Source organism: Equus caballus, chromosome 9, assembly GCF_041296265.1.
Source record: "Equus caballus isolate H_3958 breed thoroughbred chromosome 9, TB-T2T, whole genome shotgun sequence".
In the NCBI taxonomy this organism is placed as follows: Eukaryota; Metazoa; Chordata; class Mammalia; order Perissodactyla; family Equidae; genus Equus; species Equus caballus.
The window spans coordinates 15,951,240-15,969,257 of record NC_091692.1 but is presented as its reverse complement, the minus strand read 5'-3'; the positions used below and the strand labels follow the sequence as shown (position 1 = coordinate 15,969,257).

Sequence of the window (18,018 nt, the reverse complement as noted above, 5' to 3'; positions counted from 1 at the left end):
GGGGAGGTAAGTATTAAGAAAGCACAAGTCACAAGATGAAGGGTGGTCCACGTCATGGTGGGCTCACTAAAACCACAGGAAAATGTGAAGGACCAAATAGACGATCCTATTTAAAATATGGCTCTTCAAAGCTAAAGAATCCTTAAGGGGTTTAGATAAAATTATAAACTAAAAATTCCATTAAAGAAAAATTAAGATGCTAACAAGAGAAGAAGGAGGAAATATACAATATTTCATTTAGCCAGCAGATCTGGGAAAGAGATATTTGGTATGCATGAATTTTTCAGCTAATGGGCGATTGCCTCTTTACGAAACAAAGCTTTAAAGATTTTTTATTTATTAACTAGAGAATCTGTAGCATAATTTGACATTTTCTTCAAGATTCAAAATCATAATTATGAGTAGTTTGTTTTAGCATATTTTTAACCTTCCATTTATTTTCTAATTTTTTTTCTGATTGCAAAAACATTCATTCCCCATGTGATGTGTTGTTTGTTTTTACCTACTGACATTCTGCTTCCACATCAGCTTTTCTCTGTTATGCTCTTCTGAAAAGCCCTTCTACAAGGAGACTTAAGGTTCCAATTTTGTACTTTTGACATTTTTTTTTAATTTATTTAAATGGGGGGTGGGATGAGGAGTGTCTTTGTTTTATTATTATGTAAAATAGGTGAATTATCAGTAAATGAAGCTGTTGACTAAATTTTATTACCTGGAAACTTACATTTGTACTCAGGTCTAAATTATAAACATTAAATACCAACCAAACACACTGACCCCTCTTAAAACTCTTCATAATTTTTCTGACATAGATATTTTTGGACATAATGTCTCTTCTTGTGGGGGAAAAAAAAGATTTATCTGAAGTTGAGCAGCCCATTCAGTTTATTTCCCTTATGTCTAAATTCAAGTAAAGTAAATACCTTTTTAAAAATAATTTATTGCCGTGAAATTCACATAACATAAAATTAATTATTTTAAAGAGAATACTTCAGTGGCATTTAGTACGTTCACAATGTTCTGCACCCACCACCTCTATCTAGTTTCAAAATATACTTTTTTGTTATAAAAAAATGTATGCATTTACTTTCAGGAATGAGGTTGGAATTCACTTTTATTTTATTCTTTGTATTTTTACGTACTTCCCACATTTTCTACCATGAACATGTATTACTTTTAAAATCAAAAAAAAAAAACACTGCTATTTTGAAAGGATACAGCAATGTGTCATTCTCCAAGAGACATCTTCCCTGACTCTGGCGGCTAACTTAGGAATTCCTTCCTCCTCTTCCTTCAACCTTCCTTAGAATAAACATATGTCCATTTTAAGACAATGTATTTTATTACGTCTATTTTCCTTTCTGCCTCCCTTTAAGGGCAAGGACTACAGCTTTTTATATATATATAAATATATATATATTTTTTTCTGAGTTCTTCATCCTGTAGTAGTTGCTCAATAAAGATATTTGTGAAAGAGGAAAAGAAACAAAGAAAGAAAGAGAAATCTTCTTGAGATAGTTGTTGGCAGCCATCTATTTCAATAATTACAGTGATATTTGGGAACCAGCCTAACCCTTTCCTAAAAGTATTAGAGAATGCCAATTTCTTAGATAAAAGTAAAATTTGAGGGAAGTGTAAATCGAACGAGCAGATAAGGACATCTTAAACGGACTAAAGTCAAACAAGGGATAGAATTCACACTGGGCAAAGACAAAGAGACCAAGAGTAAAAATGGAAACAACCAGAGTAGGGCGTCATTGTTATATAAAAGGTTGGGCTTTTATTGCTAAGTTATAAAAGAACATGATACATGCCAAATACAGGGTGCTTTTCAAAGCACATGGGCAGGACCCAAGGCCTTGGCCTCAAGAGCTCAGGAAAGGCCTCTGGAGGGTCGGGAGAGGGAAGGTGGTGGAAAGACAGGTGGTGGCAACACCACACGATAATTATAGTTCAATCAAGCCAGCTGAGTATGCTGTGGCTGTAACACATAAACTTTTATAGTAATCACGTTTTTTAGTTTTCTGTATTTTTTATAATGTTTTGACATCTGAAAAAGCTTGCTGGCTGGGGAGAGACTGGACTACCAGTTCTTAGAGATAGCGATGACTCAGCTGGGAGCACATCTTTTACACACAAATCAACCCAACCTGAGACTATAGCCCCAACCACCTCTTACCTAATTCTCACACACCAAGCCAGGATTTCCCCTGCCCTACAACACCCAGGGCCAGGTACCAGACCACTAGAGACCACCCCTACAGCCCAGAGCCCGCTGGAATTATTGAGACTAGCCAGTCGTAAACGTGGACTCTGCCCTGCCTTGCCTTTTTCATGGAAACCCCAACAGAAGCTCTGGCCTTGGCTTTCCCCTCGCTCCTGTCTTTTATTTCCTGACCAAGACCTGGTGCTTCCCCTGTGGCCCTGTGTGGCATGGTGTGCCCCCTTCTCTTGGGAAATACAAGCAATAAATTCTTCTTTCACTGGCATTGGCCTCCTCATGTCATCACTCAGTCACCTCCATAAATTACAATTCTGTGTGTGCAAATTATATAACAGCTTCCTTTAATACCTCTCCATAAAATTCCTTGATTTCCTTCCTTTATAAGTACTTAGCATAAATATTTAATTTTTCTTTAATCTTATAATTTGTATACTTTGAAGCCTTCCGGTGCATCAAAAAGCTGGTGGGAAGATATCATCATCACGCAGTGAAAACCTCAATAACTTCCTTTATGGCCTGTGAGTCTTACATCATCCTGTGTATCTCCTGGGCATGTAGCACATACGCCTTTTCCATGCCTATTACGCAGGAGCATCAAACTACTTTTAGTCACGTCTTTCTGTAAAAGCAAAACCAAAGTTGCCCTTCCTACATAGGACCTAAGCGCTCCATTTCCTGCTCATTTTCTTTGAAACTAGTGATCTCCTGGGTTCTCCAATCCCAAATCCCCCTTAAAGTACTCCAATTTCTCCCTCCCCTCCATAACACACTGGCAAACAGCCTTCCCTGTTTGCCAGTAATAGAGCAGAAGGAATTGGATGGCCGTGGCACACTACAGTCACCTCTGGGCCAGCACAGGGAGCTCTCGAGCCACTGACCTGCACTCAGAGAAATGGTGGTGGTTGGGGCCCAAAATACATCATTGGTACATACTGGCCACTTGCTTGTTTAAATCGGGCATCAAGGAGTATTTTTATGTGTCATTCTAAGTAGATACTACTCTGATGAGTAGCCCCACAGTTAATTTGCACTGAGTATAAAGAAAGTACTTTCCTTTTTAGGAATTCTTTTCCAGGTCTATCACTGTTCACCTTTTACCTCATAAGCTGTAGGTCCAAATCTAAAGGTTTGGCTCACCATGAGAAAACATACATATAGCAAAATAAAGGTAAAAGAGAAACGAAACAAAGAATTAGAAACAGAGAAGACGTAAATAGAGCAGAACATCAAAACCAGAGAAAAGAATTAAATAGTATGTAGGACCCTGCCCGGACTTCAGATTTGACCCTTAGTCTCCTGGCCACCAAAGCAAAAAGTTGTATAGTCATCATTAGCAGAGATATTCTAATTTCTTCACAGAAAAAAAGCTTTTCCTAACTATGTTCTAGAGCAGTGGTTCTCACGGTGTGGTCCCCGGACCACCAGCATCAGTATCACCCAGGAACTTGTTAAAAATGCAGGTTCTCAGGCCACACCCCAGACCTCCTGAATCAGACACCCTGGGCCGGGGCCCAGCCATCTGGGTTTAAGAAGCCCTCGTGGTGTCTCTAATGTAGACTACCTTTAAGAACTGCCATTCTCAAGAAGTGGGGTCGATATAAAGGGCACTGAGCAAGGATGCGCCTATGGCAAATAGGGGGAATTCAAGCAACAGATTTCAATGAAAGCTGCAAAGATAAAACTAAGGTCCAATTCAGCAAAGGCAGCCTGCATGGGGGCTAAGACAGCACAGCCCAGGCACGTGGCTTCTGGTGATCCCTCTTTGCTGAATTAGGACTGGCACTAACAGATCCATACTATACTCGTTTTAAAACACCTAGCAAAGGGCCACATGCAACAGTTCTGATGTTCTTGGGCAGCTCAAATTCAGAATTTAGTCGTTCTGTCCCTCTCAACTAGTTCCTCTCCCCATTGTCTGAGGTTGAAACCCTGCAACCATCTTTGGTACCTCCCTCCCTACCCTTCTCATATCAGATGCCACATCCTACAGACACAGTCTTTTCCTCCCCTCCTCATTATTCAATAACTCATTCGTCAAACATTTACTGAGTATCTACTAGGTGGTGTAAATGCAGCAGGGAACATGATGGACAAAAAAATTCTTACCCTCATGGAGTTTACTTTCCCATCGAGGAGAAAATAAATAAGTAAAATATATAGAATGTTCCATAGGGATGAGTGCTAAGGAGAAAAATTGAGGAGGGAAGGAAATAAGAAGCTTTGGAAAGGAGGGTGGAGATTTGTGAATAGGGTGGCCAAGAAAGGCCTCACCGAAAAGGGACCATTTGATGGACATCCTGAAGGAAGTGAGGGGATCTGAGGGAGAGCATTCTTAGCACAGGGATGGCAAGTGCAAAGGCCCGGAGGTGAGAGTATGCCTGGTATATTTGAGGACCAGTGAAGAGACCAATGTGGTTGAAGCAGAATGCAAGAAGGAGATGGGATCCAAGAGGTAACCACGGGTTAGAGGGCATTTTCTGTGAGTGAGAGGGGAGACCATAGAAGCTTTGAGCAGAAGAGTGGGATTTTAACAGGATCCTTCTGGCTGCTGAGTTGAAAGCAACTGAAAGGGAGCAAGGACAGAAGTAGGGAGACCAGATTAGCGGGTTACTTTCCTTTCCTTCTCCGCTAGTCAAAACCATCACCTCGTACTTGGGTTCTGTCCAGAGCTTTCTACCTGGGGCCCCTCCCTCCATTCCACTCCTTTCCCTCCCTAATCTACCTAATGGAGTGCTGCCAAATGTCTGCTCAAACCTCCCCCCGCCCACGAGGAACGAATCAGCGACAGCTAGAGCTCAAGCTCTCCACTCACAATATGGCCCCACCCTGTCTTCCCACCCATCTCTCTCCTGCCACACGTCTGCAACTCACAACCACAACACACTTGTTCAGCATTTTCAAATACATCGACACAGTCTGACCTTCTTGTCTTTGCTCTCTCTCACTAGAATACTCCCACCACCTCAGCTCCACCTCCGGAAATTCTCCCAGTCTTCCAAGGTTCATCTCAGTCCTGCCTCCTCCGTGAAACCTTTCCTGACCCCTCCACTAGATGGTCCCTCACTGGCCTTTGAATCTCACACCAGTGTGCCTATCATCCTGTACGGTCTGTATTTTATTTCCATCTGTACTTGTCCTGTCTCCCTCAGTGGACTATATGCTCTCTGTGGGCAAACCATGGATCACTCATCTTCGTATCTGCTGCATCATGGATACAGCAGCTTCTGTAGAGTTAGTCATTGAATTAAATGATGACAACATAATCCTTGACTGATCAATATTCTCTACCTTTCAGTGACCTCTCCAAATCGGTTCATCCCCTCAGAGTAACTATTTTATTTAGTTAGGGTTATAAACATATTTCATTCTAACAGACAAAAACCTAGCGGAAAAAAATCTGTTATATTTTATGCTAATTAGTAATGACAAGTAATTAAGCTTAAAAGATTAAAAGTGGGGGCTGGCCCGGTGGGGCAGTGGTTAGTTCGTGTGCTCTGCTTGGGCGGCCCAGGGTTGGCCAGTTCAGATCCCAGGCGCGGAACTACACACCGGTAATCAAGCCATGATGTGGCAGGCATCCCAGGTATAAAATAGAGGAATACGGGCACAGATGTCAGCTCAGGACCTATCTTCCTCAAAAAAAAAAAAGATTAGAAGTCGACAGAAAAATAAAATTTTTCTTATGATTAACTGCCACCAAATGTTTTCTATTAGGGAAGATACCCAGTTAAATTTGGAAGATTTAAAAATGCCGGACCTCAAACCTCAGGAAAATTGATCCACTTAAATATTTTAAGTGTTTATTTTTTTTGGTAAGATTTTGATGCAATCAATGCTAAGCTCTTTGTGGAAAGGTGAAGCAGACACACTAAAATTCTACTTTCTCCTTTGTGGTGTTTTAAAACAGTCTTATTCCTGCATAATTTATAATAAGACTCTAGAAACACTGAGTCAGATTTCCGCAACGTCTATCATTGAAATGTTGAGGCAGACAGTAGAAAGTATGGTACATTTTCTTCTAGTATTCTCTGCAATAGAATTTCCCAAAGGGCACCATCCTGTGTGGCCAAAATCATTTTCTTTTTAAGGAAGTATAAGTTACTAATTTAGCTATCTTTCCACCTCCTCTGTGAAGAAGCTGATATTGGTACCCAAATTTCAAAAAAAAAAGACTAAAAGGAGCCCTGCTCCAAAAAACCAGGACAAGGGAAAAGGAATCTGGGAGTCAAATTCAGATTTAATTCAAAATGAAATCTTAGCAACCATTCTTTAATTCAAGATCTTAATACTGAATCTCAGCTTTGTAATGCAAATTATGTCAACAGTGGAATGATTCCCAGAGATTTAATTTGTCCTTTCGAAAACCAGATTAAATATTAGATGGTCAGTTCCTATAAGTGATAGGTATTCAATACGCTAAAGGAAATCAACACGTACAAGATAAATATGAATTTTAAATATTCTAGTTGAACATTATCCCAATATCATCAACATCATTTGAATCATTTTGAGCAAAACATTTTCACTTTATAATCCCATCAAAACAGGATTCCTTTCTAACAGGAGAAAGTGTCTCTCAAAGTACCAAGCTAGATGCAGAGAAACCAGTACAAGTGGAAATAATCAAATGAACCAGCTCTGTGTCCTAATCAGGAGGTTTCACCACAGAAATGAGATCAGTCATCGTAATCAAGACATAGGATGAAAAAGTTGAGAATTTATCAGAAATATTGACAAGAAAATCAGAATGGAAACAGATTTTATGAACCAATTACCCATCACTGTTAAAAGACTTTTATTCTTTCCTTTAAAAGAAAAGATTCTAACCCATCAGATTGAGCATAGAAAAGATAGAGAAGATCAATCGCTAGCAGTATAAGAAGATATCCAATAAAATAGTCTGTAGATTCAATTTTGAAAAATAATTTTCAAATTCAGGGACGGCTTTTATCACTTTTGAACCTGCGTGCCTCAGTGCGCACCCCCTCGGAAGCCAGTTCTGAGACAAGGATTCAAGTCCAAGCAGTTTATTTGGGAGGTTCCAGAAGCGCTGGATGGGGAGTGTGGACACGATGCACGGGAAGAGGCGACAGCCTCAGAGTTGTCTCTCCCTTGAGGTGAGGGAGCTGAAGTGTTTATCAGTGATTGGTTAAGACTGCTTTGTGGGGGTGGGAGGCCAGGGTGTCAATTCCTTGGCACTTGAACCCTGCCTCAAGCAGAAGCCAAGCAGTTTCCCACTCTACGAAGAACACTTTCAGGCAAATGATATAGGCCGTGGCCATTGGCAGGCCTCCACCAGGAAGACGGTAAGGTCCCAGAGTACGGATGGGGCATCGACAGCATTATCTACCCTGCATCCTCCAAAACAACTCCGCTCCCATTAACAGTTGCGTCCACTGCTGGTATCTGATATTAATCTTCCCTCTCTCTTTTCTCTACTATCCAACAGGAGCATATATTTCACATTCAAGCCATCTCCCCCTAAACTAAAAAAGACACAATTTTAGCTTACCCATGCCTTTATTTCTCCCCTTGAGTCTACTTTATACTCTCTATAAATTAAGACTTTAAGTCTATTCCTGTGTTGTAAATTCGTTAATATCAACCTTGCTCTCGACTGAGCTGGAAAAAAAAAAAAAAATCACTCCTTTGGTAATAGCCGTAAAGGTCCATAATACATCCATGAAAAATGATGGGCCGGTCCACGTGGTAAGAGCTCAGGCCAAGTTAGCATGCAGAGAATCCTTTATGTTATGACAGCAGAAGAAGTAATTTTGGCAGTTCCAAAAGTACACATTGACACAAAATAATGGGGGGTGGGGAGAGAGCAAAATCTAAAACTTAACTGGGAAGATGCATTTCCAGTGAAATGTCACTTCATTTGCTTTGAATAAATATAGTCTTCAAAAACAGTCCACTCTAACCACCGTTGTTCTTAAGCTGCAGGGAGAGTGCTATAAAATATTAGCATCTTCCTTCTAGACTGAAAGGTGTCTCTTTGGCTGGACTGTGTTTATGGTCAAAGTGAGAGGATGGTGTGCCGAGGTAAATTTTACCTAAAACAATCTTGACTGATGTAGGCACTTGAGAAATACTATGCTTCATAATTAAAAAAAAAAAAAAACTCAATTCAAGGAATTCAGGAAATAGGCAGAAACGAGTGGGAGTGTAATACAGATTTCTTGGGTTAAAGGGATTTATTGCCGCTCAACAGATATATGGAAAACTGAACAAAGATTGCCCGGTGAAGATTAATTTAAATGGTTTAGGTTTGAGATTGCCTAATCTAGCTGTAATAAAGTCATTATTTTTAAGAGAACTAAAGATGAAAAAATGAGCAGTACACATCACTGAAACTTTCTGGATACTCTATACTAGTTTGGAGGCCCATTCCGGGCTGCCCTTCTCTGTAGTAACTCACAAGCATTTGCCAGGCCACTGATGAATGACGTCCCTTTCTAGAGTAGGTTTAAATTTATGTAAGGATCAGGCCACACTACCAAACCCACCGTTTCTCTGAAACAAACCATCCATTATACAATGCAAGAAGTAAGTTAAAAACAAGACATCTCTAATTACAGTAAATGACATACATATATAAATGTCTTTATCTTTAGAATCCACATCAGTGCTTCTCAAGCTATTTATAAGGAAAGGCCATTTTTTTTTATTATTTTTATCAGTCTATCATGTACCTCTACTTTTGCAAAACGCATTAAAGATCAATTATTAGAAAAAGAATTTTTTAAACATACAAAATATAAGCCCAATCTATTATTATTGTTATTAGTTGCAACAGACATAATTAACTTTCTTTTTAAAAGCTTCTCAACACCAACTCTGACTTTCAGTACTTATCTTGTCACAGACCAGTGACAGCTGGCAGGCAGCACTGGCCTGGGACCACGCTTTGAGTAGCACTCATCTCAAGTACCACGCACGTATTTATTCAAAAGATATACTTTACCTCTGACATTCTTGCCAAATCCCATAGAAGAAACTTTTTTGTCCACTTGTTCACTATTGTTTGGTTTCTCCTTCATAACGTCATCATCACTGGCAACATCACCAGAAAATTTTTTCTTTTTCCTTTTCTTGTGTCGAGGCGGAAGCTTTTTTGGAAAAGTAAACATTGGGAATATCACAAGAAACATTGCAATGGCACAAAGGAGGAATCCACTCCACCTAAAAAATTGGGAAATGTGAATAGCATTGATGGCTTTTGCATTACGAGTGAGAACAAATTAGCACGGTAGAAGTTTGTGGTGTTAAATTTTTCCAGAGAAAACTTTTTATCTTCATTAATTGTAAAGCAGTAGAAGTTGGAGAAACTAAGAAAACAGGGGGGTCCCAACTTTCTGTGGTATAAATGAGAAATCCACCCAATAATTATACCAGTATTAGAATGAACATTATAAATAGGAGCTTGCCTAGAATTTCATTCAAGTATTTTTGAGCACATCTGTGTTGGTTCTGCTAATTAATACTGTTAGTCCTATGACAATGTGCATTTTATAACAAATCAATAGCTCATAAATTTAATAGAAAAATAATATAGACGACAGCATGCTTTGTGGACCAACATGGACAACTTTTTCTTAAGAGAAAACCATTAACATCTGGTGTGAAATGTATTTAAAACTGCTGGTGGCATTCAAATATTTTTCTGCAAGCGCTTAAGAATGTATTGACCCTTCTTAGCTGGCCTTCACAATACTTAACCAAGTCCCAGGGTTAACACAGACATTTAGACTTGATCTTTGCCTTCAAGAACTTAAAACCTCATTATAAGCGAGCTAGAAATAGAAGAAACAATTCCAAACAATTTCAAGAAACAGTTCCAAGAAACCCAAGGCTGTAGACAATTACGCGTTAGATCATGTGGCATAGACTGTGAACGCTATAAAAGTTCAGAGGGGGAATCAACGTGTGTCACAAAGCTTCCTAGGAGAAGTAGAACTTGACCTATGTAGAACAGAGCTTTTGTCTTTAAACTCACCTGAGTTTGCCATGCTGCAGCGACGAGGGAGCAAACACTGAGAGCGGGACCTGTGTTACTGCCCCGTGTTAAGGCCTGGGGCTTCTTGCCTGCCTAATTCCCCACGGACAATTTTTCAGTCCCCTTTCAACCTTTTCTTAGCAAGTAGAGGTAGGTCCATGGTCCTGCCTAACGCAGTCACCACTTTCCAACTGGGTGTCCTCCACTCCAAACTTTGTCCTCAAAGCTGCCAAATTCATAAATGCTCAGATTCTGGCCTCTATACCAACACGTCCCCAACAGCTGTAACCGGAATGCAGGTAGCATTCTAAGCGTTGACGCTGAATTCAACCCAGGAAGAATAGAGATCAACGGCAAAGTGGAAATTCATTTAAAAAAAATAATGCTTCTATCAAAATGCTGTTATCAGATGCTAAAGGTCACAGTTTAGCTGAGAATATTATTCCTAGAACTGGTCATTAATAATCCAGTGTGCTATTTTCAAAGATAAAGTTACATCAAATAAAGATTTTACAACAATCAGAAAAAGGCAGACCTCTGGAAATCTCAATTATTCAGTATGTAATCACAAACCCAGAGCCTGACACAGATTAGGTACTCAAAAATTTGCCTGAATAAATTGAATGAGATAGGTTTTAAAAAAAAATCAAGTCACCTGTCCACAGGGAACACAGCTATGATAATGCCTGGCCCCTTTAGAGCTTGGCTCTATGAGACGGTTCCTGATCCAGCCCTGCTCCTCTGCCTCTCTGCAATCTCCTCCTGCAGACCCTGCATTCGAGTCGTCTGACCCCTTCGATTCCCTGGAGCTCTCTGCTCTCTCCAGAAGAGGGCAGGCCGCACAGTGTGAGGGAAGCGAAGCTGTAGCTTTAGGCAGACCTGGGTTTCTATCCTGTCTTTACCACTTCCTAGCTCTCAGACCTTGGGGACATTATTTTGCTTTTCTGAGCTGGCTTTCTCATCTGAAAGGGAGGTAATAATAACCGTTTTTCAGGGTCATCAAAATTAACAAGACAATTTATATAATTTGTTGTCGTTAGTGTCATCGAGTTGTTCCGACTCCTAGGGCCCTGTGGACAGCAGAGCGGAACCCTGCCAGGTGTTTTGCACCATCCTCTCACCTTCCAGCGCTCTATCAGACGATGCTCTGCTGCTATTCACAGGGCTTTCATGGCCAATTGTTTCAGAAGTGGGTGGCCAGGTCCTTCCTGGTCTGTCTAGTCTGGAAGCTCTGCTGAAACCTGTCCGCCATGGGTGACCCTGCTGGTATTTGAAATACCGGTGGCAGAGCTTTCACATCACAGCAACGTGCAGCCACCACAATATGACAAGGACAGATGGGTGGTGTGGTTCCCTGACCAGGAGACAAACCCCAGGCCGTGCTGGTGAGAGCACTGAACCTCACCCACTAGACACCGGGGCTGGCAATGCATATAATGGACCTAATAAAATGCCTGCGCACAAATCAGTAATCAAATTATGGTAGCTAATTTTGTTTGTTTTTATGTAGATCTGCAATCAGGCCCCCTGACCTCCACCCAGAGCCTTTGACTTAAAATTATACGCAAATATTGAGGATACACTCATAGTAGCCCCAAGTGAGAGTAAATAACAGAAGAAGGGGAAGAATTATAGTGAATAAGCAAAAATAATATAAAAGTCTGGGGGCATTTCTAAGCAGAGCAAACCAGCCCATATTCTCCCAGGGTTTCCAGTAACATGGATGTTAACATATGATATAATGATGGTTTAAAGACGGCTCTGAGAAAAGCTCAGTAAGACAAGAAAGTGTGCATAATATGTTGGAAAAAGATACATCAGTAAGTTAAAATTGCCAAGCCAGAGTCCAAACTCCCTTTAATGACCCATTACTCAGAGACTGTTCACTAGGAGCCAGTTATATTGACTAAGACCTCTGCCCTGGACTCAGTTTCTTATCCCAGCTCTGACTGACTCTGAGACTTTGGACAAGTTATTCACATCACTGTGCATCAATTTCCTCATCTGCAAAATGGACATAATATTAGTGATGACATCTGGTGGTTATAAGGCATAAACGAAAATGCTTGTAAAGCTCTGAGTATAATGCTTGACACATAGTAAGCACCCAATAAACATTAGCACCATTCATTGGTTCCTTCCTTCACTCCTCCAGCATAGATTTATTGAAAAACATATCATTACTGGTAGGCATCCTAAAAAATGACAAGGTGTCAAATAACTATGTCTTTGTTGTAGGTGGAAAACTGTTACAAGTAGGGCTACTCGAGAAATTCATTTTTAAAGAGCTTCCTAGTATATATTTCTATATGGACAACTTTTATCACTTGTAGAACTAATATTGGGCCATTAAAATGAATAAAACTACTTGAACATTGGTTAAATGCAAAGGACTGAATCACGGCTAACACATACTGTGTAGCAAGAACTATCTAGAGCTCCACATATATAAACTCATTTATTCCTCACAACAACCCTATGAATTAAGTACTGAACTACTTCCATTTTATGGATTAAAAAAAACCGAACAACAACAAGAACTGAGGCACAGAGAAATTAAGTAACTTCCCCAAGGTCACACAGCTATCAGGCGGCAGATTGAGATTTAAACCCAGGGGATTCTGCTTCAGGGTCTGCACTCAATCACTCCACTTTGCTACCCACTGGATTGCTGTCTCCTAGGAAACCTAAAGCTCCTGCCTCCTGCCTTGTTCCTGGCCCTGAGCTGGTCCTCCTCACCATTCTCTCTCCCCTCAGAGGTCCTCTCTTGCCACGCTCTTCTCATGGACTTCTACACAGAACACAGAATGTACATTGGATGTGCCTAGATATATCTTAATAATCTAGTTTTCTGAGAATAAAAAAAAAAAAGTCCTTACTCTGATTTATTTCAGAACTGCAAAGAAAACAGTAGTTGAGACCAAAAATTTCACTCCTGGTCAAGAGCTGAAAACTCCCGTGTAATTCCCCTATGGTTAACACGGGAACTTCCTTTTGCATGAGTTGAAAATTCTCCCAGGCCAGGATCATCCAGGTCTTAGCACTTCCATCTCCAAAGAGCCTCACTTATGAAAATAAGAAGTATTATATAACTTAATCAATATTTGTTAACTGCTGTGAAAATACAGTGTTAAAAACTATTTGCATGGACCTCAGAGTTATGAGGCTGTTATAACGAAACACAGAGAGAACACGAGTACTCTAAGAAACTCTTTAGAAAGTAATTACTTGCCATTAATTTCTAATAACGAAATATTCTTTGTTATAAAGTGAAAATTTCTTGAAATGTATACCTATTACTAATCCACGTTAAATGAATTTGAGATGCCATACTTTCAGTTAGTGCTTGCAGTCATGAAGAAAGCACTTCTTATGTTCAAGCTGAGGACTACGGAGAATTCAAACACAGCCCTGGATATCTGGATAAACAACCTAACAGCCAAACCTGGAGTTCTCAATCTAAGTCCTAAACATCACTTACTGAGCAAGACAGTTAAGGGCCAGCAAGGACGAGAGCAGCTAACTGCCCAGCACACTTGGGGAAAGAAACTACTAACGAGTGAGAAGATTCACCAAGAGCGTGACGGTGGGAAAGCAGAGCGAGAGTCCTGGGCAGTGGGGGAGGGTTGACAAAGCAGAAACACAAATATAAGGAAGTGGAAAAAAAAATTTTTAAACGCACAGAAAATACAAAGCAAGCTATGATTCAAGTACACAGGAAAGTCCCGACACAGCCACATTCGCCCTTCCCCCCCATGCTTTACAGGAAACAAATGCCTGAGTCCTAAAGAACGTGGATTAAGCTGAGGTTCCCAAGCCCTCTGTATTAGCTTCCCATTGCTGCTGTAACAAATTGCCACACACTTCGTGGCTTAAAACAATACAAACATATTATCGTTATAGTTCCAGAGGTCAGAAGTCAAAATGAGGTCAGCAGGGCTGCATTCCTTCTGGAGGTTCTAGTGAAGAACCCATTTCCTTGCCTTCCCTAGCTTCTGGAGCCCACCTGCGCTCCTTGGCTCCTGGGCCCTTCCTCCATCTTCAAAGCCCATCGCTCCAACCTCTGCTACAATCATCACACCTTCTTCTCTTTCTCTGACCCTCCTGCCTCCCTCTGTCCCTTATAAGGACCATTGTGATTATATTGGGCCCACCCAGGTCAGCCAGGGGATCGCCCCATCTCAAGATCCTTAATTTGATCACATCTGCGAGGTCCCTTTTGTCATGTAAAGGTAACACATTCAGACTTTCTGGGGATTAGGATATGGATATTTGGGGGAAATTATTATTCTGCCTACCCCACCTCCTATGTGACATTTAGCTATTTTTCCTCTTCCACTGGGGAAATTTTTATTTTAACTACAAGAGTACTAGAACTCTAACTATCATTAACAACAAATGAAAGATTTAGTAAACAATTCTTACCAGTTTCCAATGAAACGAGGGTCATTCTGGTCAAGGTGAACAGGATTTCTGGGATCAACATAAAAACCAATAAGAAGTCCACCTAATAAATATCCCACAGCAGGACCAAGTGCTCCCATGACGTACATGATGGCTGGGAAGACAGAAGGGGAAATGTGAAATCCAGCAACGTGTTATTTGTTTCAGTAGTTGTCTAATTCCAGTCCTACCAGGCATATGTCACAGTCAGGTCCAGTGAACAACTTCCAAAACCAGAGCACTTTAGAGACTGCGTCTATGTTGACATTTGGGTTTCAAACCACGTCCTTTGTTTAATTGTTGCCTGTAGCACTCCTAGAACAGCAGAATCATCTGGAGAACGTTTCGGTTGCTTCTGAAAGCACAGACCTGGGCTAGTTAATGAGGCGGTCGCTGGACAACCAAGAGAAAACAAAAGGTAGACTCAAGATAAGGGGAAAAAAAGTAGATGTCACTTGTCACAGCTGGAAGATTCTAACAGGTTGAGGGAACTCAAGGCCAGTTTTGCCATGAAGCCGGATTCGGTTGAACTGGCAAACCTGCTTAAGCACCCTCAAATCACTGATATTTGTCAAATCACCATTTTAGAATCAAAGAAGATCTCACAACACCTTTGGTTTATTGTTAATTGAGGAATCTTACTCAAAGATTAATAAATCTCTTTAGATGACATAGCGAGAAGGCCCAAATGGAAAGAACAACCCACAGCTGAATTAAAAAACTTTTGAAAGCACATCTCACAACACCTTTGGTTTATTGTTAATTGAGGAATCTTACTCAAAGATTAATAAATCTCTTTAGATGATATAGCGAGAAGGCCCAAATGGAAAGAACAACCCACAGCTGAATTAAAAAACTTTTGAAAGCACATGTCCAAGGTGGGCGGAGGGGTTCTTACTGTCAGTAGATCAGAAAGGTTGTCATTCTACCCAAAAACATTTGGCCATAAAAATGGGCTTGTAGCAAAAAACAACAACAAATTCACTGTCATTCCTTTATATTGTTGTCATTGCTGCGATTTAAGTTTTTAAAATAAATAATATTTTGCCAATTTTTAAATTTTGAGGTAGGATGTGAAATTCCTTGAGAGCCATAGAAAAATCTAGCCATACCCCAAACCCATTTTTCTTCTTGTTAAAACTCATTTATTTGGGGACAAATCAATAAACACTTTTTTTTTTTTTTGAGGACGATTAGCCCGGAGCTAACTGCTGCCAATCCTCCTGTTTTTGCTGAGGAAGACTGGCCCTGAGCTAACATCTGTGCCCATCTTCCTCTACTTTACATATGGGACGCCTACCACAGCATGGCTTTTGCCAAGCAGTGCCATGTCCACACCTGGGATCCGAATCGGTGAACCCAGGGTCATCAAGAATCGGAACCTTCGAACTTAACCACTGCGCCACTGGGCTGGCCCCGATAAACACTTTTAAGATACTCCTGTGTGCAAGGCACAATAATAAACTCAGGTGGTCCATGTCTCTCATTTCTATTGCCATCATGCATTTTAACCACTGAATAAATAAGCGGTTTGTTGTATCCTATAAGTAGCACTATGTTTACCAGAAGGCAAATTGGACTAATCAGAATAGCTTCACCTTACTTTTTCATCTACAGCTAAATAAACTTTGAATAATTTTGTATCTCCTGTTCCTTATAACTACAGACAGTAATTTAACACCTGCTCTCATTTTTCACACTATTTCAAAAAGAAAAAGCACAGTGTTTATTTATTTTACAGAATCATCTGCTTGTAACAATAAGACACTAGGTTCTCTGACTTCTCCATGGAGAATGGAGGCATAGCCACAAGTAATTGATATTCTTTTGGAAGTATGCTTTTAATAAGACAAAATTAGAATTTTGATAAATATCTGGTTAACCTCTCTGTTTGTAGACTAAAATGGAACTCCAAAATAGAAGTATTTTTCAGTTCCAGGTATTCCCATACACATACGAAGTATAAAATTTATGTTTACACCTCCAGGCCAACGAGCACCAGTTACAACTTAAAACTGTAATGAGGCCAAAATGTGACATGAATCATCTTCCCAAAATAGTTCTTCTGGCATGAAAGAGACTGTCTTACAAACACAGACAGGGAAAAGGGTATTTCCGCCATACTGTTTATGCCTGGGGCACTTGAGCGCAGCATCTCAGAGTGCCAAGAAGCAACGTGCAGGATGTGTACCGGCAAGACCATGCAATTATCTAGAGAATGGGAAACCAATTAAATAACATTCACCAAGAAACCTTAACTACTTCATGAAATATAGAGCAAGCTTTTTAAAATTCAGCTATGTAATCAGAAAAATTATTTTTACGGTATAACAAACACTTTTAAGTCCAACGGAATCATTCTCATTAACAGAAATATGTATACATATATATGTATATCTATATAACTATACTACATGCTATACGATATAGTATAGTACAATCACTACACTATATATATATTTATATATATATAAAACTCACTGACGTGATCCCATTTAGTAAATAAAACATTCTGGCCACTGAGTTAACATTTATTAATTGATTAATCAGTTGCACTCATTCAGAGCTTATTAGAGGAAAAAATTGTTGAGCTAAAGCTCTACCAACTCACTCTCCAGGTCAAAAATTCCCAGTCCTCCCAACTGCCTAAAGGAAACAGTCTAAACTGTTCCACCTGGAGTTCAAGAGTGGGACAAGCTGGGGGCTGGCCCCGTGGCCGAGTGGTGAAGTTTGCGCGCTCCGCTGCAGGCGGCCCAGTGTTTCCTTGGTTCGAATCCTGGGCGCGGACACGGCACTGCTCATCAGACCACGCTGAGGCAGCGTCCCACATGCCACAACTGGAAGAACCCACAACGAAGAATACACAACTATGTACCAGGGGGCTTTGGGGAGAAAAAGGAAAAAATAAAATCTTTAAAAAAAAAATAAAAAAAAAAAAAATAAAAAAAAAAAAGAGTGGGACAAGCTGGCCCCCTGCTGCCGTTTCAATCTTCAAACCTACTGCCTAAACTCAGGGCTCCATGCAGATAGAGGTTCAGAACAGCCCTGGGCAGAGTCTCCTCCCTTCGTTCGTGGATCCCCCGGTGCCCTTCTGGGCCTTTCCATCTCCCTGAATCCTACTCATTCTTCAAGACCTAACCAAGTCCAGCACTGATCGGCCTCCCCTGGGTGGTCTCTCTCCTCAGAATCCCTGTAGACTATATATTGTCTGTTCCAGTGGCCTCCACACTTTTTTATCAATCATCCCTATTAGTAAAAGGTTTAAACCTTTACCCAGAGTGTGTGCACATTTCTGTATAAATAATGTATATGGACCACTAGTCTCTCTCTCTCTCTCACAGCTCGCATCTAA

The 18,018-nt window shown here is 40.4% G+C and overlaps 1 protein-coding gene across 2 annotated transcripts in view; it reads right to left on the bottom strand.

Annotated features, from left to right (window-relative positions):
• Nucleotides 1-18,018, bottom strand: part of SLCO5A1 (solute carrier organic anion transporter family member 5A1) — a 130,987-nt gene that overhangs the window by 64,484 nt on the left and 48,485 nt on the right. For both annotated transcript variants that reach the window (XM_001493408.5, XM_003365585.5), the window contains exons 3-4: nt 14,649-14,781; nt 9,192-9,409 (exon numbers count right to left, since the gene is read on the bottom strand). In XM_001493408.5, the coding sequence (XP_001493458.2) occupies nt 9,192-9,409; nt 14,649-14,781 (351 nt within the window). The remainder of the gene's footprint in view (nt 1-9,191; nt 9,410-14,648; nt 14,782-18,018) is intronic.